Source organism: Patagioenas fasciata, chromosome 4 (assembly GCF_037038585.1).
Source record: "Patagioenas fasciata isolate bPatFas1 chromosome 4, bPatFas1.hap1, whole genome shotgun sequence".
In the NCBI taxonomy this organism is placed as follows: Eukaryota; Metazoa; Chordata; class Aves; order Columbiformes; family Columbidae; genus Patagioenas; species Patagioenas fasciata.
In genome coordinates, this window is record NC_092523.1 from 25597414 (window position 1) to 25622437 (window position 25024).

At 38.3% G+C, this 25024-nt stretch overlaps 1 protein-coding gene across 4 annotated transcripts; it reads left to right on the forward strand.

Annotated features, from left to right (window-relative positions):
* Window positions 1-772: 772 nt before the first annotated feature.
* Window positions 773-24928, forward strand: NSUN7 (NOP2/Sun RNA methyltransferase family member 7). 4 transcript variants are annotated; one of them, XM_065837841.2, is made up of 14 exons: window positions 773-1011; window positions 6179-6465; window positions 6665-7024; window positions 7405-7463; window positions 10043-10173; window positions 11342-11494; window positions 12761-12944; window positions 14530-14740; window positions 15391-15534; window positions 16266-16367; window positions 16906-17026; window positions 20326-20443; window positions 22126-22748; window positions 24053-24928. In XM_065837841.2, the coding sequence occupies exons 3-14, from the start codon at window positions 6712-6714 to the stop codon at window positions 24114-24116; spliced, it is 2223 nt and encodes a 740-aa protein (XP_065693913.1). In that variant the 5' UTR covers window positions 773-1011; window positions 6179-6465; window positions 6665-6711; the 3' UTR covers window positions 24117-24928. The 4 variants fall into 4 exon arrangements, with proteins under 4 accessions (XP_065693913.1, XP_065693914.1, XP_065693915.1 ...); XM_065837842.2 differs by having other exon boundaries at window positions 6179-6307; XM_071807415.1 differs by lacking the exon at window positions 773-1011 and adding an exon at window positions 1025-1242.
* Window positions 24929-25024: the final 96 nt, after the last annotated feature.

Sequence of the window (25024 nt, forward strand, 5' to 3'; positions counted from 1 at the left end):
GTACCTGTGGCAGGTGCTTGTGCAAGGGGCCAGGCAGCATCATACCAGAGAAATGTCACACCAAAAGTCATTGCAGATTTTAACCGAATCACAGGGGATATCACCATTTTTCCCTATTAAGGAGAATTTAAAGATTGACCATAACAGCACTGATGTAACAAGAACAAAGTTTATGTGGAAAAAGTAGGTTTCTGACAAGGTTATGACTGATTCATTGTTTGATTATTGGCGTAATTTCAGGAAATACTTTTTTTTTTAAATTGTAAATAAAAAGCCTGGAAACAACTAGAAAGCCGGATCAAATTATGTGTTTTGAGACTGAATAAAATGTGAGGTTGAAACAGCTAAAACATTATGAGAGCAGAGTGTACAGTGAATACCACCCCGCTAATTTCAACTGCAAATGAAAATCCAGCACCTTATCTGGGAATATTCCTGTTATTTTCAGGGTTCCCAATCCTGTAACTGATGGTGTTTTGATACAGTTAGAAATGTAAGCGTAGGTAAGATTTATTTTTCAAAGTGTTCACAAGAATTAATGCTGTTTGGGAAGTAAACAAGTTTTTTAAAAAAAAAACAAAGTAAAGCAGCTCTCGTTCTGGAAGCAGGGATTTTTGGAGAAGGTCGGGAGATGGCAACCCTTGGGAAACATGTTTCAAATACGCACATGCCATTGCCAGCGCGGATCTGGGCATTTTGTTGTGGCTTCTTGACGACTTACGCAACTCTCGGAGAATCTCTAGAGGGAAGGGCTCCGCCTGGCCCCGGCAGGCGCAGCCCGCACCGAACACTCTCCGCTGGGCGGCCACGCGGGACCGAGCGGAGTCTCCTCACAGCGGAGTCTCCTCACAGCGCCGCCACGGCCCGAACCAATGCCCCCGGCCCGGAGGGGGGCTGCTGGCGGGAGAGGCGGGCAGGCGGGGCAGCTGTGCAGGCGGACACCCCCGCCGGAGGACAGGGGGTGGCGGCGCCCCTTGCTGAGCCCAACGGTCCGCAGCCCGGGCGCGGCAGGTGTGTGTGTGGCCAGGCCGGGGGAAGCCGCTGGCAGGCGGGAAAGGGTTCGCGGGACCGTGCGGGCCACCGGCAGGGTGTCCGGGGCGGCGTGGGTAACTCCAGCCCTGGCGCTGAGCTTCAGTGCTCGGGCGGACCCGACGCGGCCCACGGGAGCCCCTCAGGCCCGGCGGCAGCGTGAGGCAGTTCGGTGGCGGGGCCGCCTCACCCGCAGCGGCCGGCAGAAACCCTGTGAGGAAAAAAAGGAACCTTGGGTTACTGCTGAGGGGCAAGGGGTTAGCAGTTGTCCTGCCCGCACCTGTATGGTTTTGGAGGCGTTGTTTTTTAAGACCTTGCAGCCCAGTGTTTCAAGAAATGCTTTGTGTATTTACACAAATCAGTTTTTGGTTTTGTGTGGTTTCTTTTGTTTGTTTGTTTTTTTTCTGTATGACTACTATGAGTTGACATAAATTATATGAGTTGACTCATTATTTATGAGTTTTTCATCAATAAATTTTGAGTTTCTCAAAGTTGAGCGGGGGAATGGCCTCCTGGCTGCCTTTTCCTGACTTCTGCTGAGCTTACCTTCCCTCCAACTTATTTAACTGAAGCTGGGGGCAGCAGCAGCTTTGTGATCCATTGGAGCTCTGCTCAGACAGTCTCAGCTGGTGTTAGAAAGCAGATGTGGTCACATATACCTGTAATATTAGTAAGAAAAAACCCAACAGTATGTGGCTGTCAAGCATTTACTGTTGGTGTATGAGGAACCATGTCCCTGCTCAGAGAGCGACTTTTCATCAATTCCAGTTAATGTGATTAGTACTAAGTGGCCAGGCTGTGTGCTGTGCGTGATACCACACAGATGCTGTGAGGTTGTTTATTGTTTACATCTTTTCCTGAATTGTATAATGGTAGAGGCTACTGAAAAAGGTGATAACTGAAGAAACTGGAAAAACATGTATTGCTATATAAACAGAGGAATTAGTGACTTTGATAGGGAAGTGTGTGTGGAAATGCTTCACTATTCTGTGTAGTGAATAAATGTCATAACTCTGTTCACTTGAGTTCATTAAGTCAAAGCTAGAGTGATCCTTCAAGCTGAGTGTTTATGATAAACTTTCACTTTTATGATAAACATCCACTTTAAGTTACATATAAACTAGAAACACATTTTTTGTTTCAGGTGCATATAGATTTATATTGTGTACAACAAACACTGTATTTTTCCAGTGGTGTTGATAATTGCAACACCTGCAGTCTGTGGAGAGCTTCACTTGAAACTGAGAACATTCAAATAAGTGAATGCAATTTTTCTTCAATTCCATTGACAGGCATACTGGCTAAAAAGTTAGCGTGTCTCTGGTATTGGGAAGCAATGATTAAAGCTCTCTTACATATTTAAACATGCTGGTCTTGAGACAGTTCCATTTGGTGGACATCTGTGAGGGTACCTGACAGATACCTGATGTGTTGCTTTTTCCCAAATGCCTTAAGGAGTGAGAAAAAGGTCACCTCAAGCACCTTGTTCTGGAGCTTGCTCAGGGCATGAGCATGATGTCTTTCTTCTGTTTCACCCACATTCTATACAGGTGCTCTTCCCCTGGCTTTCTTGTGGGTTTGGTCCTAGATGTATTGAATGCTTTGTATATAGAGCCTACCAGAGCAGCTGAGAGCTTCACGCAGCCTTTGGAAAAAAGATAGGGAAAAATGTCAGCTCCTCCAGGCCTCCTACCTTGCAGTGCCTGACTGTAAAGCAGTATAGCCTGGTTTAGTTCCTGCTCTACTGTTTGAAACTGCAGTCTTCTTTATTGGTATTGATTGTGCTTGGATAACAGTAACTTGTATTGTGGGAGTCTGTCAGCATCCATAATATGTGTGTTTTCAGAAGTGAGATTTGTACATCCCTTTGCACAGATAACAGATACCAGAAGTGTCCCCTTTGCCTTCTGGTGCTGCTTGTTGAACTGTTGTGCTAGCAGTGAGTTGTGCTGATCACTGTTATCAGTTTAGTGGACTATGACTTGAAAGTGTAAGTGGGGAGATACTTCCTTGCCTGTTTTCTGTGCTTTCACAACAAATGTTGTCCTGAGATAGGTGCTTGCTGCTTGCAGCACATGCTCTAGATGTCATGGAGAACAGTTGGCCAATAACTGTCAATTGAAGTTTAGTCACACGTGTCTTTAAGTTCTGATCAAGCTTAAGGAAAAGAGTGTGGAAGTGTCAAGGTTTAATGCAAGGGGGCAGTAAACCGTGGCAGATGCTCCCTGTTATCCCCTCATTTCCTGCCACCCCTTCCTTTAGATCAGAAAGATGATTGGAAAGATACGAGGAAAGGAAGAGAGACTTAGACTTCAAGTTGGAGAGTTTTAAAGGGTTTTACTAATGCTACTAATAAATAGAGACTATATATACAAAATATACAAAACCAGTCTCGAATGCTCGATGTGGAGTTGGCATCACTGTGGCAGCGGAGCTGGGTGTGCGGAGCTGGTGGCTCCAGCAGGTGCAGCTCGAGCCCCTGGAAGTCACGGGCGGGACTTCACAGCAAACCGGAACCTGGTTGCAGGGATGCAGGGCCTGAGGCCTGTAGAGCACAGGCAGACAGACAGGGTCCTCTCTAGATGCCGGCCATGGTCGAAGAGAGCTCGACCCTCGTGATCACCCTCTTATATAGGGGGTATGATGATTATGGGATGGAATACTTCTGTTGGTCAGTTCTAGTCACCTGTTCCATCCACCCCTCCTCAAACACGCCCCTCTCACAACGGAACATGGGAAAACTTATCAGTCTTTCTTAGCTACCATAGTAATAAATGCAAACACAAGCTTCTTCAGCATTCCGTTGGTCTCTTATCAGCATCGAGTACAGCATCCTAGGAAAAATATGCAGGCTAAAACTCAGAAAAGTACAGCCACCTGGAAGAACTTAGCTGAAAGAAAAATCACTAAAACAGAACTGGTCTTGTTTTCAACAAAAACAGGACAGGAAGTATGTTGGAAAGCACTTGGAAATTTTCTTGCAAGTTTCTGCTTGGTAGATGGGGCAGTTGTATCTCTAGTCAGCCAAGTCACTGAGAGTATGGACGTATCTTTAACATTGAATCAGTGGGTAAGACTGTATGGAGAGATGCTGGATTTGTGTCCAAATCAGATTAGTTTAGTGTTTGTAGACTCAGAAATATTTATTTTTATTTTTTTTTTATCCTCATATTCTTTCTTTGCCTCTCTTGATCCTCTAACAAAACAACTTAATGTTTCATTTGAAGATTTTCTTAACTAAACAATGGAAAAAATAATTCTGAACTTTGAAGGCCATTTTCTCTTTCAGGAGAATGATGACCTCCTTCGGACCTTGAGGGTTTTTTTCCCCTCAACTCAGTAATCTGAGATTCAACTCACTTCTTCCATAGGCAAAGGCAGAGTGTTTTCTCTAGTTCTTCTCAGCTGAGCTTTGTATTAATCAAGCTTAGTGTTCTCTAATTGGCACAGAGTTTAGTAATCCAAGCTGTGATTTACAGTGTTGCAGCTGTACAGTCTACACATGGCAGAGCACTGTCATCTCATCTTTATTAAGATGACATTTGTCTTTTGGAAAGTGTATTCATCAAATCATCTTAATAGAGTGTGTCTTGCAGGTCAGCAGGTCAGCAAAAATGGCTTTGTCAAAGAAGTTACAAACAGTAATTGGGAACCCTACAACTCTTGAAGGTCCTGACACCACAAACATTAATTCCCTTCCTACATATTCTAAAAAGGAGTATTTTGTGTTCAGCTGGTGAAGGGATTTGGGATCCCGGTCCCTGTTATATGCTGTCCTCATTTCTATGAAGTCATACTGGTCTTCCAGTCAGATTAGTATAAAACATCCTGAAAGGATTTAGGATTTTTTTCCTTTCTAAGCACAAGAGTTTCAGTTTGGTTTAGTTAATCATCTGGTACTTTATTCTAGTGAAGAATATTGCTTTCTTTTGATAGCGCTTCTTGTTTTGTTTCTATATGGCTTCATAAAATAAATTTACATTTGTTCCATGGATCTATTGGTGCTGGATCTAACACTAAGATTGTCAGTACTTCACTCCCACCAGAAGAAGCTGTTTGTCTGAGGCCCAGGACCTTTGTAAAGATACAGAAAAAGTTGCTGCTACAGACTTAGTAGCTTTCAGTTTTGGGGAGCAAATACTGGGGAAGGAGATTGGGGAGAGTTTGAATGGGCAAATGCTGGCTCAGCATGGGGCATTACATGGCTGCTGGCTGGGCACAAGAGCTGATGTTCCTCCTTTCCCTGCGAGCCCTGTGCGCTGCCATCTTCCTCTCCACTGTTTTCTGTGTGATGGGGACAGGAAAGGGGAGAGGAAAAAAGGATACTGAGCACGGATGTCTGACCTGCAGGGAAGAGGTGTGTAGTTTGTCCTGAGGAATGTGGGGAGCACAGGGGAAAAGTTTGAGAATTGTTATACGGAACTCAATTATGTTTGGTCAGAGTATCACCTTCTTTTTGAATTTTTTAGACTGTCAAAAAGAACAACTTCTGCTATTCTCTGCTGTTAATCCTAAAATATCCAGAACTATTTGTCAGCACCAAATCTATGCCTAGCTGTCTGTGCTAAAGCTGCTGAATTCCTTACATTTTTCTTGTATTATTCTTCCCCAGACAGGAAGACTAAGATTTGGGGTTTTTTTTAAATCTTTCCCCTGTGACTAAATTTGTTTCAGCTTAGCCCTCTTCTGAACATTTAACCTGATTTCTAAGCCTCCGAGCATTGTCATAAATGCATGTTTTAGTAACCAGAACAAGTAAGGTAAATCCAAGTGGTGCGATGAATATATTTTAAGTAAAGTAGGTTCTAGGTTTTATGGGGAAATTAAGCATATGTTTGGATACAACTAACACCGGGGCTTTTTGGTTTGCGGTTGTGGGTTGTTTTGTTTTTGTTTTTCTTTTTTTCCTTCCTGTTTGTTTCTTTGTTTGTTTGTTTTTTAATAGCCCTGTTCCACCTCTGGGAAAGGTAGTTTTTATTTTATTGATTATGTAACGTGCAGAAAATTTAATAAATGCACATGGGCTTATGGAGAGTTGGATAATATATTCAGAGATGGTCAGAATGGATTTCCTACATTTAAAATTGTACTGTTTAAGTAATACATTAAATATATTAACACTTATGTGATCTTTATTATCAATTTTTAGGAACAGATAATGCAATTGAGTGGACAAGCATGTGGAATTCACTGCAACTCTCTTCAAGATGGTTCTTTGGAAGAGATGATGGCTGCTTTGAAATTTCTGTAGTGTCTTTTTATTAAAGGACAATTCCTAGTAAGAGATCTTATTCTGTCTGCAACAATAATGCTTCTTATTAGACACAGAGAATCAAATCTCTGCATATAGTCTGTTTAGGATCATCTGTTACAAAGCAGAGGTCTCTTTGAAACAAGTAACTAGTCTTTGTATGTACATGAGTGAAAATAAAAAAGGTAAGAAAAATGTTATAAATACTTTCCTATATGTGAGATGATATAAGTATAGAAGTATAGATGATAGAAGTATATACATATTTGAAGGACTGGATCCTAAAAAAGAAAATAAATTCTATTGAAAACCTGAAAATGAAGGGGAAAGTGTATTCTAGTGAAAGAAAATATCATTATTCAATACAAACTTTGTTTTTTGCAGAGGCTGCAAGATTGTGACTTGCATTTACACAATCAGCAACTGGAAGAATGCCAGGTTCTAAAAGTAACTTGGTGTCTTTACATGAGGATGTTATAAATGATACTTCAGACTTAAATGAAATGAAAATTTCAGATGAAAAAGAATCTGTTGAAAAAAGAACAATGACTTTGATTGAGAAGAATGGCTATCATGACTCTGTATACATGAATGCAGCTAAGATTTTTCAAGGCATTCACACTGAAAAGAGTAAAGATAAAATATTGGTGCGGTATGGTGATGGCTCAGTAACTCCCATGCTCACTTTTAAAGATGAATATTCCCAGCGTGTTTCTTATGGACTGGCTTTCAATGCTTTAAAGTGTAAGTACAAAAGTTTTCCAAGAATTGCCAATAGAAGTGATGCAGCAGAGAAAACGTGTAAAAATGAAGTGTTTAGTTTCTGTCTGGCAGAGAGATCTGGGGAATTTTTTGTTAAACTACAGGTTACTACTGGACTACTCGTACCTCTCAAATATTTAAATATATCTAAGTGTTGTTAGCATTTTGTGAAATCAAACATTTAAACTCTATACTTTTTCCTGTAAAGGAATTATGTAAAGTTGTAACTGTTTCTGATTGAATTTGCCCTTAATTTTCATGATGTTTAAACTTTCAGCTTTTTCTCTAGTGATTTATAAGTTTTTCCTCCATAGAATCTTGTGGATTTCAGTGTAACTTGTCGGTATTTTCTTTTTCTGCAGATCAAGATCTTCTTGAAGAAATGTTGTTAGATAGTTGTGTTTACCCGTGCCACTCAATAGTAAGTGAACATTTTTGTGGGGAAGTAAATTGTGTACTTTCTGAGTGGATGTAATTAGAATATTTTTTGAGGATTCTGCAACATTATTCAAAACAATGTTTGTTGTTTTGAACAATACAGTAACCCGAGACTGAAATATTGCTGTCCTTTTTAGTTAGTTGTCTAAAGCATCAATCTCCAAGGTATAAGATATGTTGTTTGTGAGGCTGTTGTTGCACCTTGCTGCTGAGAATCAAAACCTTGGAAGAAGGAAGGTAGGAGAGTGAACTGTAATGCTTACTGCAGTGTAATACTTTGTACAGTGATGTTGTCCATGAGCCAGTCCATGTGTTTTCCTTCCCAGCTGTGTCCCCCCGTGAGTGGGGAAAAAAATTCCTGCTCCTTTCCTGTGCCTAGGAGTTGGAAAGCCTGGAGTGAACCCCGTCAGAGAAGAGAATGCATTGAACCCATGTTTCATTTCCTGGGCAAAGTGGTTGTATACAAATATTGTACCTGTACTGGCAAAAATTGGTCCAGTTTACTCTCTTAATATGCTTTCCTGCTTTGATATGAGAAAAAGATCTACATCAGGCAGAGTAATAAACTGGCTTTCAGTTTAGTCTTTGATGCCTTTGAAAATTCCAAGATTAATTGAACCAACGTTATTTGTGGAGATTGTTGTGAACAGGCAAATAATAGATTTTTGGCTTGTTTTTGTAAGGAAGTAAGACCTACATGGTAACATTTTGTGTTTGGTGCATGTCCCTAATAATGTGAGTTTTCTAGCTAATTTTGATCATATTAGGTTTGTGCAAAAGTAGTTGCAGTTTTTGCATTGTTGAAATTTGCCATTTGATATTGGATACATTCTTAAATGTGGTTATGTTATACACCCTTTTAATGCACTTTTCTGGCTAATTTTTTGCTTATTTCTTGCTGTAATATGACTTATTACTTGCTGTTTAGATTTATTTTAGAGTATGGAAATGTTGTTAGAGAAAACAAAAAAATTTGAGCAATTTTCTTATTCGAGTTCAAAATGGGTTGTAAAGCAGCGGAGACAACTCCCAACATCAACAACGCATTTTGCCCAGGAACTGCTAATGAACATACACTAAGTTTCACAAAGGAGACCAGAGCCTTGAAGATGAAGAGTGTAGTGGCAGCCAGCAGAAGATGACAACAACCAACTGAGAGCAACCAAAGCTGAGCCTCTGGCAGCTACAGGAGAAGTTGCCAAAGAACTCTAATTCAACCATTCTACGCTTGAAGCAAACTAGAACGGTGAAAAAGCTCCATCAGTGGGTGCCTCAGGAGCTGACTGAAAATAAAAAAAAAAAGGTTGTTTTGGAGTGCGATGAAAAGCAGATATTATATGATAGCTGGTGGTGACCAGCTCAGTGGTTGGACTAAGAAGAACCTCCAAAGCACTTTCCAAAGCCAAACTTGCACCAAAAAAAGGACACGGTCACTGTTTGATGGTCTGCTGCTGGTCTGATGCACTACAGCTTTCTGAATCCCAGTGAAACCGTGACATCTGAGGAGTGTGCTCAACAAATCAGTGAGATGCACTGAAAACTGCAACACCTACAGCTGGCACTGGTCAAAAGAAGGGGCCCAGTTCTTCTCCACGACAATGCCTGACCACGTGTTGCATAACCAACGCTTCAAAAGTTGAATTAATTGGGATACGAATTTTCTCATCTGCTTCATCTGCCATATTCACTTGACCTCTTGCCACCCACCTAGCTCTTCTTCAAGCATCTCAACAACATTTTACAGGGAAAACGCTTCCACAAACAGCAGGATGCATAATATGCTTTCCAAGAGTTTGTCAGATCCCGAAACATGGATTTTTATGCTACAGAGATAAACAAACTTATTTCTTGTTGGCAAAAATGTGTTGATTGTAGTGCTCTCTATTTTGATTGATAAAGATGTGTTTGAGCCTAGTTATAGTGATTTAAAATTCACTGTCTGAAACTGCAGTTACTTTTGAACCAACCTAATATTTGTGACAAGAATTTTCGAAGGCGCAAGAACTGCAGGAATTTCATGAAAAGAGGTAGACAAGAGTAACTGAAGTGCTGTTAATTACTGTCCCTAAGGAAGAGATGCTCCCCATTTTAGACATTTAGACATGGGTAGGGGGTTTTACATATGTCCCAACTGCAGAATAGTTATATACTGAGCTTATCAGTTTTTGTATACTGAAGAATCCCACAAGAGACAAATTGATAGACAAGAAGGTTTTGTTAGCTTAGCTGTTCAAGGAAATACTTTATGAGGAGAAAATAATTTCAAAGTTTAAATTCTGATAACATTAGAAGTTGTTAAAATATAGTATGTTATCTGTGTATAGAGAATGTTTTAAATTTTGATAAGCTAAATAACTTCAATTGTGTAGTTGAGTTTTTAGAAACTCTTCAGTATTTTACTAACTATCCACGAGGAATTACTTTCACATTCTTACAAACAAGCTTTTCGTTGGAATTTTTAATGCCTCTTAACGTGGGGGACTGGTGTTTGATGTGGATGTTTTTGCAGAAGAAAGGCATGCCTTTTGTCACTTTCTCTATCAAGTTCCTTTTCTGTTGCAGCCAGAAGAATTAACCAGTTTGCTTGTTGTGATGCTTTATGACCTACAAGACCGAAAGTTTCGAGCACGAGAGGTTTTTGATGAAGAGGAACCTGTACCAGAAGTTCGGAAAATAGAGTGTTATTTATACAGGTGTATATGCTAAGAACTTTTTTTGTTGATATGTGTTGGCAGAAATACAGATTTGTATAACCAGTGCCTTTTTTTAATAATTGTCAATATTGGAGTTGTCTTTCAGATTGAGATTTTGTGGGCTTTTTTTTTAATTTGTAGTGAGAACCTAGTCTGAAGGGAAACTTTCATATTCCTGTAGTGAGGTAAAATATGACTATCAAACCATCTTTATATTGTGGAATATTTTGCTAGAAAAAAGGCATTTTATTTTGGAGTCGTTGAAACTTTTTTCTTACAATTTTATGAAAGACTCAGTAAACATTCATAAATGAGAGTGTAAGAGAGTCAAGAGGCCATGGAATGGAATACTATCCATTTATTTAGCAATACTTCTATTGTGGAACTTTGTTGAATATTTATTATTTTAAGTAATGGGAACAAAAAATGTAAATTTAACATTTTAAATAGTGTTCAAGTATTTTTTTTTTCAGTCTTTTGGTGAACTCAACAGGCATTTGTTGGACAAAATTGTGTTGCTCCTGGATTTAGAATAACTCCAAAAGTTTGTGAATATTTGAAGTGCAAGGTATTCCTGGAGGGCAGCAAGTAATACATGTTGACATCTAAAGTACCTCACTGGCAATTTTTATTTGCTTTGAATTATCACCTATTAAGATTATGCATAAAGCAAGAAAAGATGGTATATTTCCTCTGAGATTTTCACATAATAATAATCAAACTGACTGCTGGTTGTCATCATACTTACGTTGTTTCTGTACACATTTGGAAGTCAGCTTTCATCAAATGCTCATTCTGCACATATATGTATTTATATCTTTAAACATACAAAAAAATGGGATTATTGTATTCCATGGATTTCAGTTCCAAAACATACTTGGTTTGTTTAGCTGAGAAAATTGATGTATTTCGGAGTAATTTGTCATAATTCCAGTCTTTTGTGCATTTAAGTAAGCCAGTATTAACTATGTACTACTACCTTCCATCTACCATTTTTGAGGGTAGAAAATGTCCTTTAAGTGTGTATTTTCTGTAGCAGCTTGCAAAATGAGGCCTTACATTCAGTTTTGGTTTCTAAGCAAGATTGTGTTATAGTAGAAGTCTTGCATGTTAACAGCTGCTGTAAGCATTTATAACACTTAGTAAACTTGTGATTTTGTTTTTGTAGATTTAAGACCAAGTTGGCAGCTGCGCTAGCAAGATGTCGCATCAAACATGATGCTCTTTCAATTGAATACCTTCTGCCAGAAGCCATACGGGAGCAGCAACAAAGGACTTCTGCTTTACCTTTATATGTTTGGATAAACACATTTAAAATCAGGTAAGGTTTTTAAAGTATCATCTAATATTGATGCTTTTACAGATTAAGTGATACAGTTTGCTACATGCTTGTTTCAGAATTTTCAGGTTATATTATTACCGGTAATTTAAGTTTCTTATAGTAAATTCTGCTTAGTTCAGTGACGTTGCCTTATGTTTGTTTGTAGTTTTTAGGTATTGCAGTAGTGGTATTAGTAAACTGTAACAAAGTTCTAAAACAGTGTTTCTTACTATTCTGTTGCTTGTGTGGGTCTTTCACCAAATAAATGAGGAAATAAAGTTAGAAAAAAATATATAGGTGAGTATACGGTGACGAAAAATAGGGAAAGAGAAAAACCTCTTAAAAAGTGGGTGTATAACTGTAAGGCATAATGTTGGCGAAGGGTGTTAAGACAGATACAGTACTTAATACTGGTGTTTATTCCATAAGGATAGTGTAAACTTGAAATAAAAATACACTTTTAAAAATCCTTACATTTGGTTGGCTGGTGTTCCCAGTTCTGTGCTAAACTAGTAACATGGACCATACCAGGTTCTCTTGCTAGACAGGTAATCCATTTTATCATGTTCTCAATAATTTTGTTTTTGTAGTCTTGCCTTCGACCAATGTTCTGTGCTTAGGTTATAGACTCTTGAAGATAGCAAGGAGTCTTACTCTGGTTGTGATTTTGCAACGCTTAACTAAGACTGAGCTGAAAGCTGCTGCGTTGACCCTATGTTTAATGTACCAGATAAGTTTATGGCACTGTCTGAAACTGCATTTCAACAAACAAGTCTTAGTGTATATACCTTTAAATCTTTATGATATTTGAATTGCAAACCTCAGCATTTATGCCTTTATTACATCTACACAGGGATTATTTGAGGTATCAGCCATTAAATTCATTAGCGAGCTGAGCTAAATTGAAAGCAATTGAAAGAACAAAACTGTTATAGCAGTAAATGTGTCCCCTGAGCACATGGACATTTATGTTTTGATGTTTTGATGTTTTGAATCATCCTCTGGAGACACATACCTCTTTCTTAATTTATTTTATCAGACTTACTAGCTTAATTGTTTCAAACCAGAACTTATGCCTAAAATAGTTTGAATTCCCCTCCTGCATCAGAGAGTATTGCTTATTTTTTAAAATCGATATCTATATGTACACACACAGACATAGACACACACTTAAAAATATGAAAGGCAAAATTACATATAATCAGTGTGAACTGTATTACTTAAGTAACTGTTGTATATTTAATGGCCAGAGTTGTATGTTAACAGCCTTGAAGATGTTTTGGGGGATTTGAAGAACAAGGGATTCACAAGAGTTCAATCTGTGTCAGACTTTGACTGTTACACGTACTGTATGGACCAACATTGCCCTGATGTATTGGTTTTTCCTTCCTCCGTTAAAGAAGAATTGCTTAATTTAGATCTTTTTGCAGATTGCAAACTCTTACTGCAGGTGAGTTGATGTCACCCTTGAATAATATGACCAGAATAATGCTTTGCATTAGAATGAGGTCATGTATTATGTGACTGTCCTGTTTAATCGGTCAGGCAGCAACAGACTCTCATAAGGTTTTAGAAATTTTTAATAATTAGAAGGTTAGAAACTGATTCACTTACTAAATTTAGCATGCAAATGTTAATGCTTATAATTGATAGCGACAAGTTAGTAGACTGTTTTAAATTTGATATTTAAACTGTTGAAATAAACATGAAAAGTGGTCGAAGAGGCTGTCTCACATCTGAAAATATGAGGAAAGTTTCTATGTAACTCTACATGCATTTACCCCACTTAGTAGATAATGGTGCCCTAATATTTGGTTTATAATATTTCTCCCTCTTCAACTGCATTTTTGTGATGGAATGATGACAGTTTTTTCTATTTTGTGCGCTGTGGTTCTGAAGTCTCCATAAGCCCCACTGATCTTTTTTCCTGACTTGCCATCATTAGCCTCTCCAGGCGAGACTGGCCAGAGGTTCCTGTTGTAGAGTGGTGGTTTGGTCTAACTGTGCAACAACACACAAGCACAAGTTATCTAAAGTGTCTGATGATTTTTGAGTGCCCAGCAGAAACATTTCAAAGGGCCTTTTCACTTGATGTTTTGCATTTTCTGGAAATGTTAGCTGCAAAATTTATTACCCAACTTACAAAATAATTTGGTATTCAATATTCAATTTCAGTATATGTATTTTGAATAGATAACTTACAGAAAAGAACTATCCATGAGAGCTCCATAGGTCATGGGAACAAATTCTGAGTATTACTACTTAAGAATATCCAAAGTGAGGAAATGGAACCCTCAAAAGCTCTGTCATTGGGGTAGGGTGGTACTTGAGTGCTGTAAGGTGATACATAGACATTGATGGAAACTTAAAGGTTTAATGGTTTTTTTTCCCCACCTCCCCTTTATCATCGGTGCTAGCAATTTTGCTGCAAAACATGATAGCTGTGGTCCATATCTTCACTCTTTGCCTCTTAAAGTAATTTGATAGAGATAATGTTCTCTTTTTCTCTTCATCACCTGTAGTATGAGATCAGATATTCTTGTGGAGAGGTCCCTATGCTTTCTGCATTCATATCTGCCTCTCTTCAAATTTCAGCAAAATCGTGGTCTTTGATCTGTAAGGGCTTAATTTCTCTTATAATTATAAAGAGCTATGTGAATAGTTTTGTATTTCTCTGTTAAGCTGCCTCTGAGGATGAATTCTGCATATTGTGGCCTTTGTCTTTTCTGGAACTAGCTGTTGCTGAGAGTTCCTCCTTAAGAGACAGATATGCACTTACATTCTTTTCACCTATAGATATTAGGCTTTCTTATGCATTAGTTATAATTAAATTATTTAAATTTAGTGAGTGACTTAATAAGACATTTGGTTTTGTACTTTATTTAATTCTGTATTAGCAGCTATCCCTGATGAGTTTTCTCCTTCCTATTTGTCATGAAAACAATGAAATACTTTTCTAATTTGGAAAAGTAGGTTGGCATTCATAGAAACCGAATTAGTTGGTCATACTTAATTTTTGTGTTGTTATTTTCTAGGATAAGTCTCGCAGCCTTGCTGTGCACTCTGCACAGGCGCTGTTGAATACAGGCGATGACATTATAGTGGCTCACGTAGCTTCCCCTCTGACCATTGCCCACATGTCAGCGCTGACAATTCGCAACACGTCCAACATTTTTGTTTGTGGTGTGAAATCTTCAGCAAAAGCAGATGAACTGGGGAACTTGTTCAGTCACATGGAATGTAAAAGTAGGTGTTAAAACAGTTAGCATGCTTGAAGTATTGTAATGTAGATTTTTGTGATATCTATAAATAGGGCGTAATTCTATCAGAATTCAGAGATGCCTTTTTTGAAGACTTGGGGAGGGCAGTAACAACTTATTTTTTGTCACAAGGTGAACTGACATCTCTTCAGCTACAGTCAAGCTAATCAAAGATTTCACATTAACCATGCCATAGATGCAGGCTCCTGAAATGTCAGGGTGAATTTTTCCATATAAGTAGTTACTGTATAGCAGTTGTGTAGCTGGGAACTTTTGGATTTATTTATTTGGTGTTTTGTTTGTTGCTTTCAGTCTGATTTTTCAGCTGTTCTTGAGCATGTTAATCCAACTGCCATGCATTCGTGCAGTTTACCTGGAGGACATGATCAGAACAGAATGCAACAAGACTCTGGAACCCCATTAGCAGTCTTTTCAGTGGGAGATGCCAAGGTCTAGCTAGTCCTTTGGTCTCTTTGAAATCAGTGCGACGTGCTTTGAAGGGTCTGGGTCTAGCAGGCTCTAGCTCTGTGAAAGTCTGTGTAACACCACTGTCTTTTCACCTTTATCACATTAACATTAGGCAGGCTTGCCCATGTGTTAGAAGTGTTGAGGATTTTCCTTTTTGTTTTTTTCCAGATATTCGGTTATTACATGAAGACTTTACTGAGATAGGATCAACAGACCCGAGACTTGAAAACGTAAAAGTTATTTTGCTGTTACCACAGTGCTCTGGACTGGGTGTTGGCAATCCGATAGACTTCATTGTCAATGAACATGGAGGTAACTTCTGATACAATAGCTAACTCATGCTTTCTGCTAGATAGTATTCAAGTATTGTGGTCTGGACATCATAGCTGTTTGAGTAAATTCTATCATTCTATTAAGAAAACACTTCCTTTTTTATTTTAACTACTATAAAAATGTATATCTTGAATCAGTTGCATGATTCTGTATGTGTGATGTGTATGCACACTGCTATGGAAATACAAAAGAGAATAAATCAATCACACAGATGATTTTTCCACACAAAGTGAGCAAGAACGTATTTGGCCTAGCTTAGAATTCTCAATAAGAAAGCAAAATCTTTCTAGGTGGCACTGAGGGATTAAAAGCATTTTGTAGAGGCAGTTTCAAGTCAATAGGATGAAGTTTGAGGGTTATTCTGGAGAGTCGAGTGTATATACCCTTTTTTAAAGACTATAGGCAGAAAATTAATTTCATTATACCAGCATGTATATAATTTTCCATTGATTACTTTCCTTTATTGACTGTATAAGTTTATTCACTGTACAGTTCTCATTAAACAGAAGCAGGTAAGAGGCAGTAGTAATTACACATAAAGAGGGAAAGAAGAATCATTTAGGCACTCCTTGGTCTTGTACTTTGTAAGACCTGCCTTCGCGCTACACCAGTAATAACCAGGTCTGTTACTGAAGCATTTTCTATAAACAACTGAATTTTAAGACACTGATACAAATTACAATAACAAATTTACAACTCTGTCCGTTTAGATGCAGGATTCCTAAGAGACTTTTTCCGGGGATCTGTATCTGAGGATAAACTCAATGTTCTTGCTGAGAGGCAGCTTAATGAGTTGATGCATGCAATGAAATGTAAGTGTGCTGGCACTCCAGTTCCTGGGAAGACCTTGTGTTGTACTATCAGTTCCATTGTACTTTCACCAGTTTTTATATAGTTAAAAATACAATGATTATTAACAGTAAGTGTGTAACCACAACCCCTAAATAATGGTCTTCTTAAGGCTGAAGGTGCTTCTGTGTCCTGTTGGTCACCAGCCATTAATACAATAATGTCCAGTGTTGCATAGAGAACTGGCTTGTGGGCTTATTCATACTCTGCTATGGGAAAGCTGTAAATGTGGTCTGACTCTGTCTTCATGCTGCTACTTTCTTCCCTGTTAAAGACTGAATGCAGCTCTGAATTTGTGCTGAAACCTGCAAGTATTTGAAAAGATTTTAATTATGAAAAAACACTAGAGATTGAATACTAATTCTAAAGTGTGTGGGAGGATATATTTTATCATCAGTAAAAGTGACATCCAAGCATAACTTTCATGATGCTTTCAGTCCTTACTAAACTACTGTGTGTATGAAAAATTTGAACAGTGGACATTTTTTGTTTGTTTTGTAGTTAACAAAGTACAAGCTATTGTTTACTGCACTTGTTCACTTTACCCAGAAGAAAATGAACTAGTAGTGAAAAAAGCACTGGAATCTGAACTTTTGGAAGAAAATAAAGTACAACCATATAGGTATGGAATGAGTAGTTTTATCTATGGAAAAATGAAAGTATAACTTTAAATTGTAGCATAATTCTTATCTTAGACTAATTTGTGTCTTGCATTAGATTAACAGTTAGAATATTTTTTTGCTGCCTCTCATTCCATTCCTTTTGATGTTAGGAGAGTACTAAGTAGCATCCTTTTGACCCTTTTATATAATGTTTTTGTTCCCATCTGAAATTGTGATGGGAGGGAAACATCACTGGCTGGAAATGACATTGTGGTGGGCTTCTGATAGAGCTATTTCTTTCATCCTATCAGTAATCAGAGAATGAAGGTAGCTTAAGGCAAAATGGAGCCCAGACATCAGGGCACTTGCTAGCCTGCCCTCTGCTTCAGACCTGAGCCCATCAGTTCCAACAGAAAACCAAGTCTTAAAATGTCAGAATAATATAGAAGAATTAGAACCTGTTGCAGGATTGCTTGTCCCTGTATTCAGATGAATGACTTGGGGGACAGGTTATAGTAAGAGAACATCCTGTGCAATTGTAACAAATACAAATATATATGAGCAAAGTATGTGCTTGTGTATACTTTATACTGCATACAACCTGTCAGCAGGAGCCATTGTTAAAAGCCTGATGGGTACGTTCTGTGTTTTCCTTTCAGTCACAATAGATAAATGCAAACAGTTGGCACTTGCTTCATCACAGATGTAATAGTTGATTACAGGATGCAGGTTAAGAGTTTATGTTGTCAAAAGCAGAGGGGAGTAATATTTTATTTTAGATTTTATATTATTTTAGATGATGTTAATGACTTGGCCGTTGTGGAGAGAGATACTGTGGTTCAAGGTACCATTCAGCATATTTAAATTTTGCATGATCGAAATGGTAAATGTTACTGTGACCAGTCCAAAGAATTTTTAAAAGACGTATGTTATGGAAGATGTTAAGAAATAGTACAACAAAATGCAAATCACCAATAGAAAAGAGCACGCTGCTTCCAGTTTTACACTACATGGGACAGAATCAGGGTATGTCTTGACTATGATGCTGTGCTAGTTCAAAAGCATTTAATGACTCTTGCTGTAAAATTTTGTGAAGTGTGTCATGTCGTGACCTCCATGCAGCTATTAATCTGTGGGGATAACTAGGGGGACCTTGGAACATATTGGTCTCTGAATTATTTCAATGCAAGTAATACATAAATTCATATATGTATAATTTATATTACAAAAAATTGATTATTTTTTTCTGGAGCTTTGATTTTTTGAGATAAAATTTCCCCCTTGTCTAAAACACCCCCCAAAACCAAACCAAAACCTATCCAGTGTTTTGCAGAAACATCAGAAAACTTGTCATGCCACCAAATTATACTTTAAATACAAAGCAATCTCAAATGGTAAGAAAAAGGGAATAAAATTACATTAAGATTTTTGCAGAGCTGAGCAAATTTGTGACTGAAGACTGACTGAACATCATAAATGATGATTCCAGCATCAGTTCCTCCTTTGCTGTCATGCTTATTTCTTGGATGTTTTCCTGAATAGTTCTTGCTACAATGAAGCTGCTGGTACCAGCGGAAACAGCAATAATAGAACACCATACATAAAATATATAGTGTGATTATGCTTGTCTTTAGATGAAAGCTCAAGCCATTTAAGGTGTGCGCTACTTACAACAGTTCCTTTTACACTTTCCTTAGAATTTATTAGGTAACTAATCTGACTAGCAGAGTGCAGGATAGAATTAAAAACTATTGTGGAATTACTCACTCCTGTGCTCACAGTAGTGGCTTTGAGAGGCGAGTTATCCTAATAAAACATCCTGTGTGAGCATCACAGGTCTACTTAATCTTCATTTCCTTTTCTAAGAAAACTGAGGGCTTTCAGGAAACTCTTACAGACGTTGTGTTTATGTGTATTCTCTTTTGGAATTACTCTGCAGTGCTGGAGTGGTGCTGAACCAGTTAATACTGTGCTGGAATTTGGGGTCATACAGCTGGGCTGAAGGCTGTCTCATCATAAAGATGGGGTCAAGCTTGCACCCACTGTCTAATCTGAATTTACCTTAAGGATATGACAAACAATTTATAGCAAAGGCTTTACATTACATAAGGGTACACATGGCAAACAGGTGTGTCTAGATACTAAACCTTTCATGCAGTCCCCTTTGGCCTATCAAACTGGATTTATTTTCTGCATCAATTTTCAGAGCCAGACCATCTGTTAAAGAAATTTCTGGTAACAGTAATCTGTACATAGCAATCAAAGTAAAGATTACCACTTCTTTTGCACTGGATGACCAGATCTAAAAGCAAAAATCTGCCATGTGGCATAGAGTTTTATTTAGTGATGCAAGGAGTGAGCCTTTTATTCTGTTCTGCCAAGTTCTGAGAGACATTAAAAAAAACAAAAAAAAAAACAAAAAAAAAAAAAAAAAAAAAAATCAGATTATGGAGAAAACTTGGGAACACACAGTTTTGCAGACTTCCCATTGGAAATGGCCCAGACAGCCAAATTAGGACATTGCTTACAAATACTGAACGCATTTCTCAGTAACATCGTTGAACAAAGCTCTGTCTCTAGGGGATCAGTGCAGCTTGGAGGGTGGGAGCTGTATCTTCCAGTCCTCAGCAGTGCGAAGCAGAGCGGTTAACAATTGCATAAGGACATTTTGGTAGCATTTTTCTATGCTGAAACAGCTTGGTACTTATTTAGCAGCCTTATGAGCCAAGTCCTGGAGGCCTGTTTGTGACAGGTGGGGATTACTGGAATACCGGGAGAACACAAGAAAAGGTTAGTTCTCTGTCCTCACTGATGCACTACAAAACTGAAAATTTGAACAAACAGCACTCAATTACTACAAATCAGCAAATTCTTCTAACCTAAGACTTTTAGCTGAGATCTATATATTATGTTTTATTGACCTTAATAACTCAAAGTCAACACCTTTACTATTTCTGTGTACTGTCTTTTCAGAGCATTCCCCAACTTCATGGACAACTTGATAATCCAGTAACCCAAGACAGAATGTGGTTGCTAATTATGTTCAAACATACTTAATCTGGTGCTTAATATACTTAATTATTGGAAAAAAAAAAAAAATGGGAATTATTGGAAAAAATGAAAAAACCAGAATGAATTCTAAAAAGATGAATTCTCATGTCTTTCTTGAATTGTGTTTTTGGTTTTTTTTTAAATGAAATTAAGACTCTGTAAGACTCATTGAAAGTCATAATTTGGAAATAATTTGTAACATGTATTTGTTTATTTCTTTTTATATCCTTAAATATTATTTTCTGGTCATTTGTTTATTTTTTTACAGGCTCATTCCTCCTGTTTTTTCTACTTGCTCCAACTCAGTGGCTTCCACTGAAATATTTTTCAAAATGGAGCCATCAGAAATTTGCAGTGGCTGTTTTCTTGCTGTTCTAGAGAGAGAGGTAAGCTAAGAAAATTACCATCTAAAAACACTTCACAGAAAAAGAATATTGCAGCCTTCCACAAAAGACTGTATGAAATGGAACACGTTCAATGGTCTTGAGGGTCTCTTCCAACCTAAATGATTCTATGTAAAAAAAAATCCTGGCTGTTCTTCAGTTGTCTTAAGAACAAATTATAGGTGAGCAGTTGAAATGTGCCACTTCTAGGGGTTTATGCTGAGCACAACTTTTGAGATGGGCGTTTTCTTTTGGAGCTGTTTGTGATCAGAGCAGTTTGTTGGTCTAAGCCAGTGCAAGGAACATCTAGAGGAAATACAGTGTTGCTGTCACACCTTGGAATGAAATACACGGCTTGAGTAGACTCATGACAAATGGTGTCTGGTAAAGTTATTTGTTATGTCTGTATGTGTCCCCAGGATTTTCCAGTATCCAAGCAGACACTGTTACCTGTAGGGATTAAGACTTTGGTATAACTTGAATCGGTATGGATATTTTTCCTTCTAAAACTAAGGCAAATGCAAATCTGTCTTGAAAGGCAGGGGGCTTTTGTAACTGGAACAGTCTTGAGAAAATGCCTGCAAGGGCTCATTGGCATCCCTCAGAATCAACGTTTTCCTCTTGTGTCTGAGAAAAGTAGGACTTTTTTTCACCAAAAGTGGAAGTGGGGCCGGGGGGGGGGAACCTAATTAGAATGTCATTGAAAATTAAAGATATGAGATCTTATTTGGTTATTTGTACTGCTTTCTGTCATACTGCAATTACAGTGCTTGAAAGAAGCTTGTGTCTTGGGGCATTTTAGAAGATTTTATTAAGAGTGAGAGAATCACACATGAAAAGCCTTTCAAGTTATCTATTATTGACCTCTTTTCAATGTAGAAATGTTTTTTAACCTGGCTCCCTAAGCTAATAAGTTTTAGTTAATCATGCTGTGAACATCCGTCTACCATGTTCTCGCCTTCCAAAGAAACATTTTTGTTTCAGTTAGTTGATTTCAGTATTTTTTTAGTCAAATTCTAATGCACAGAACCAATTGCTCCTAATTGCATCTATGGCCAGTTTTTAGGTAACTCTGGAAATGAGCGTTTATGTGAGGCATAAAATGTGTACTAAGCAGCATAATTTCAACTGAAATTTCTCATTTTCAGCTACTGACCCCTCTTCTTGACTACTTGTAAATAGTTTCTTCCTATTCCTTCTCTTTACAGATATTGACCTGGTTCCTAGTTAATCTGAGAGTTCCTTGCTTATGTCTCATGAGCAAGGATTTTCATTATCATGAAAATTATGAATGTTTAATGTTATTGATAATATTTCTGGATTTTAGCAATTATTCCTGATATACACACACACACATATGCATATATATGCTACAATATTACAAATACATTAGAGAGCAGTTCAGTGTGGGAGCTGTGTGGTACCAAGTCCAGAATTCGGTTTCCCCTCTTCTGGCGTGTCGAGGGCAAAGTCTGAGCAAATGCTCAGATGCCATTTGTCACAGCAGTCACGTTCTTTAATTTCTTGAATTGTTTGGTTAGCATTTATCATGTATGACTTAAGTATTTTTGCTAGATTCTGCCACAGTTTTCTTGCAGAATGGATTCTCAGGAATCCAGGATTAAAGTATTGAGCTTGCAGGTCTGTGTCGTTAGATTTACTGTTGTTTCCATCAAAATTTTCAGAAAGAGTCTCCTGCAAATATGTCTGATGAAGACATTTTGGCTCGTGCGGCAGCAAAAGGACTACTAGATGGCACACTTGCAGAAAAATCAAAGAAAAAGAAGAAAAAGCAACCAAAAGTAACACAATGTAGAAGGAATGTTGCTGGTGCAGAGTTCCTTCACCGTCAGACTTTATCTAATATTAAAGCTGAATTATCTGTGTCTAAAGGAGTCAGTAACATACAGCTAAGGAGCATGAATGGAACAAACCGCCGTGTTGAGCTGAAGAAACCTCTCCACCCCCTTCCAGACGCAGCTCTGCCTGGAGTGCCAAAGTACACGGTCCAGGACAGACAGACGCTTGCTAGGAAGGCACGCACAGAACGTAAGAGGATGGAAACAAAGACGGTGGACATTGTTTTCCCTTCAGCAGTAGCACCACATGCACCACATGGAAAGCCGCAAGGAAATAGCCCCAGGACATCAAGTCAGCACTGCTGTCACGCAGCAAAGGCTGCAGGGGGCAGGATGTTCCCTCCACCTAAAGTGGTCAAGCCAGCAGTGCCCAGAGCTGCAGGGGGCAGGATGTTCGCTCTGCCTAAAGCGGTCAAGGCAGCAGTGCCCAGCCATCCTCGCCCATGGATGTAAGAATCTTCACACTTTGTTCCTACCTTTATAGAAAGGGTTAAAGAGGGCCTATATGCATTAACAAATATACTTAGATTACAGTATATCTTTATGCAGGATAATCTTGCTGTGGGAAACATATTATGGGGATATTTGCACAGAAATATCCATGTTAGGTAGAAATTTTAAACTGGTAATTGTACCTTAAAGTGAATGCAGCTCAGCTGCATAAGGCTGATTACTGGGGGAGTGAGACCAAAGAGCTATAGCTTCCTTCTATACACTTCAAAGTGACAAGTTAAAGCATACAGGGTTTTTTTTCCCCTATGACCTACACAGTTTGTAGGAATACTGAAATTTCAGTTTTGCTTTGTTTTTTCTGTTTGTTTTTTTTTTTTTTTTTAAGTAAGTGAGACTGCATTTTTTAAGAGGCTATTTCTCTTCACAAGATACCATGTTTGTGCGTTACTTTTTAGACTGTGACACATGAACAGTCAGCCCTGCACAGCAGCCACTCAGTTCACCTTTATTTCAAAAACTAGATGTGAACTTTCCTATGGGTAACTGGCCAAGTACACTAAAGCCCATGCACAGGCTTTCTGGTTCTCACTCCCTTGGCTTCTACTCAGGTGTGCTTCAAAATATTAACAATGACAACTGCATAAATATTCTCATGCTAAAAATACTGAATTGTCATCGTAATGTCATATCGGGCCGTGACATGGGTCATGGCTGCTTTTCACCAGCTTTCTTAAGCAGCCTTAGTTGAAAAGACCTGCAACTGGCCAAAGTAAGTTATTTTTGTAAATGCTACCACTAGTCAGCTGAATAATGACTGAACACAGTAGTTTGTCTCTCTTTGGAAATAGCTGCAGGCTTGTAACCTGCTCCCTGATGTCAGCAAACATAAAATAAGTGTTAAATACCTGCAATTGTATAATCTGAGCAGAGGATAAAAGGAACACATGGAGATACTTTTAATAAGAATCTGATTTAGTATTAAATATGGACAGTATAAAGAAGGAAAATGGCAAACAATGATGGAATGACTGCAAGAGGCACCTCAGGAATTTTATTTATTTAGGTTATACTGCTGGAGAAGTGAAACGAAGGCAGCACAGCGATATAGAAGGGCAAAGGTAGTCATGGCCCAGAAGAGAAGTTTTCCTCTGGGCAATCAGTTCAGATATTTGACAGAAATGTTGCCAGTAGTGTTGACAATACGGTATGGAATCTTACCCTATTTGACATATAGCTGAGAGTGGATTTAGACCCAGGGAAAATGTTTTAACATCTCTTATTTTTTCCTCACCCACACCAGCCCCTGCAGCTGGAACTGCACCACCTTCAGAAAGGATGTGAATGGTGTCCCACCAGCAGTGTAGAGACCTGGGTCTTCTTCATCAGACAAATATTGCTGCTTCATGGAATCAGTGAAAACTTCATTTTGCATTTTAATCTGAGCCAGCTGTCCTGTTCAAAGGCTTCGCTCACCTCCTGTAAACCCTGTGAGTAACCCAGGCTCCTTACCTGTTCCAGTAAAAGGATGAACTCCATCTGCTCTTATTCCTAAACAAACTTGTACGGATAGATCTAGACCTGTGCACACGCAATGTATGGAACTGGAAAAAAAATATCCCTATTTTATTTCAAAACCATCTTGGAGGAGGAGAGGTTCTACACGTTAGATAAAAGGAATGGACAGTAAGGAGATTTGTATTTTTTTCAATATGCTTGTTAAATGTTTAAAATAAATTTAGACATTCTGCAGTTAGAAAACGGAACTATTGTTTTAAATCAAAATCTGTATCATTAAATGTAATTAAAATGACTTCTAAATGAACATACCTGTGACAGAAGCTCTGGGCTACTTACATAATATGCATCATGATGTCCCACAATTGGCCTCATCTTGCTTTCAGGAGTTTGAGTCTTTGAAGTGTTACGGAGGCCAAAGCAGTTAGAACCTTGATGTTTTACCAAGAATCATGAAGAGCTGGTAGTGAAGAATTTGATCTGCAGGTCAGCAGCTTACTTTGTAAACACTGAATGTGACGTGGTGGTAACATCTGCACCTGACTGCACATGTAGGTAGAAGCCTCTATGCTCAGTAAACACTTGATGACTTTTTACAGTAAAATGGTATCTTATGTAACTCATTTTCTGTAATCCAGTTATGTATTTGTAATTTTCAACTAGAAACTGTTGATTCAGCTTTCCAGATACAAAATTGTCCATTGTACTGCTATTGCCTCTAAACCACTGGTATGTTTTTCCCTCCCCTCAACCACAA

Excerpts from the sequence above, each read along its gene's own strand:
- NSUN7 (XM_065837841.2), top strand. The coding sequence starts at position 6,712 with ATGCCAGGTTCTAAAAGTAACTTGGTGTCTTTACATGAGGATGTTATA. Across the intron at positions 14,741-15,390 it reads CAGTCACATGGAATGTAAAA|ATATTCGGTTATTACATGAA; the intron begins GTAGGTGTTAAA and ends GTTTTTTTCCAG. Across the intron at positions 20,444-22,125 it reads TTGCTGTTCTAGAGAGAGAG|AAAGAGTCTCCTGCAAATAT; the intron begins GTAAGCTAAGAA and ends CAAAATTTTCAG.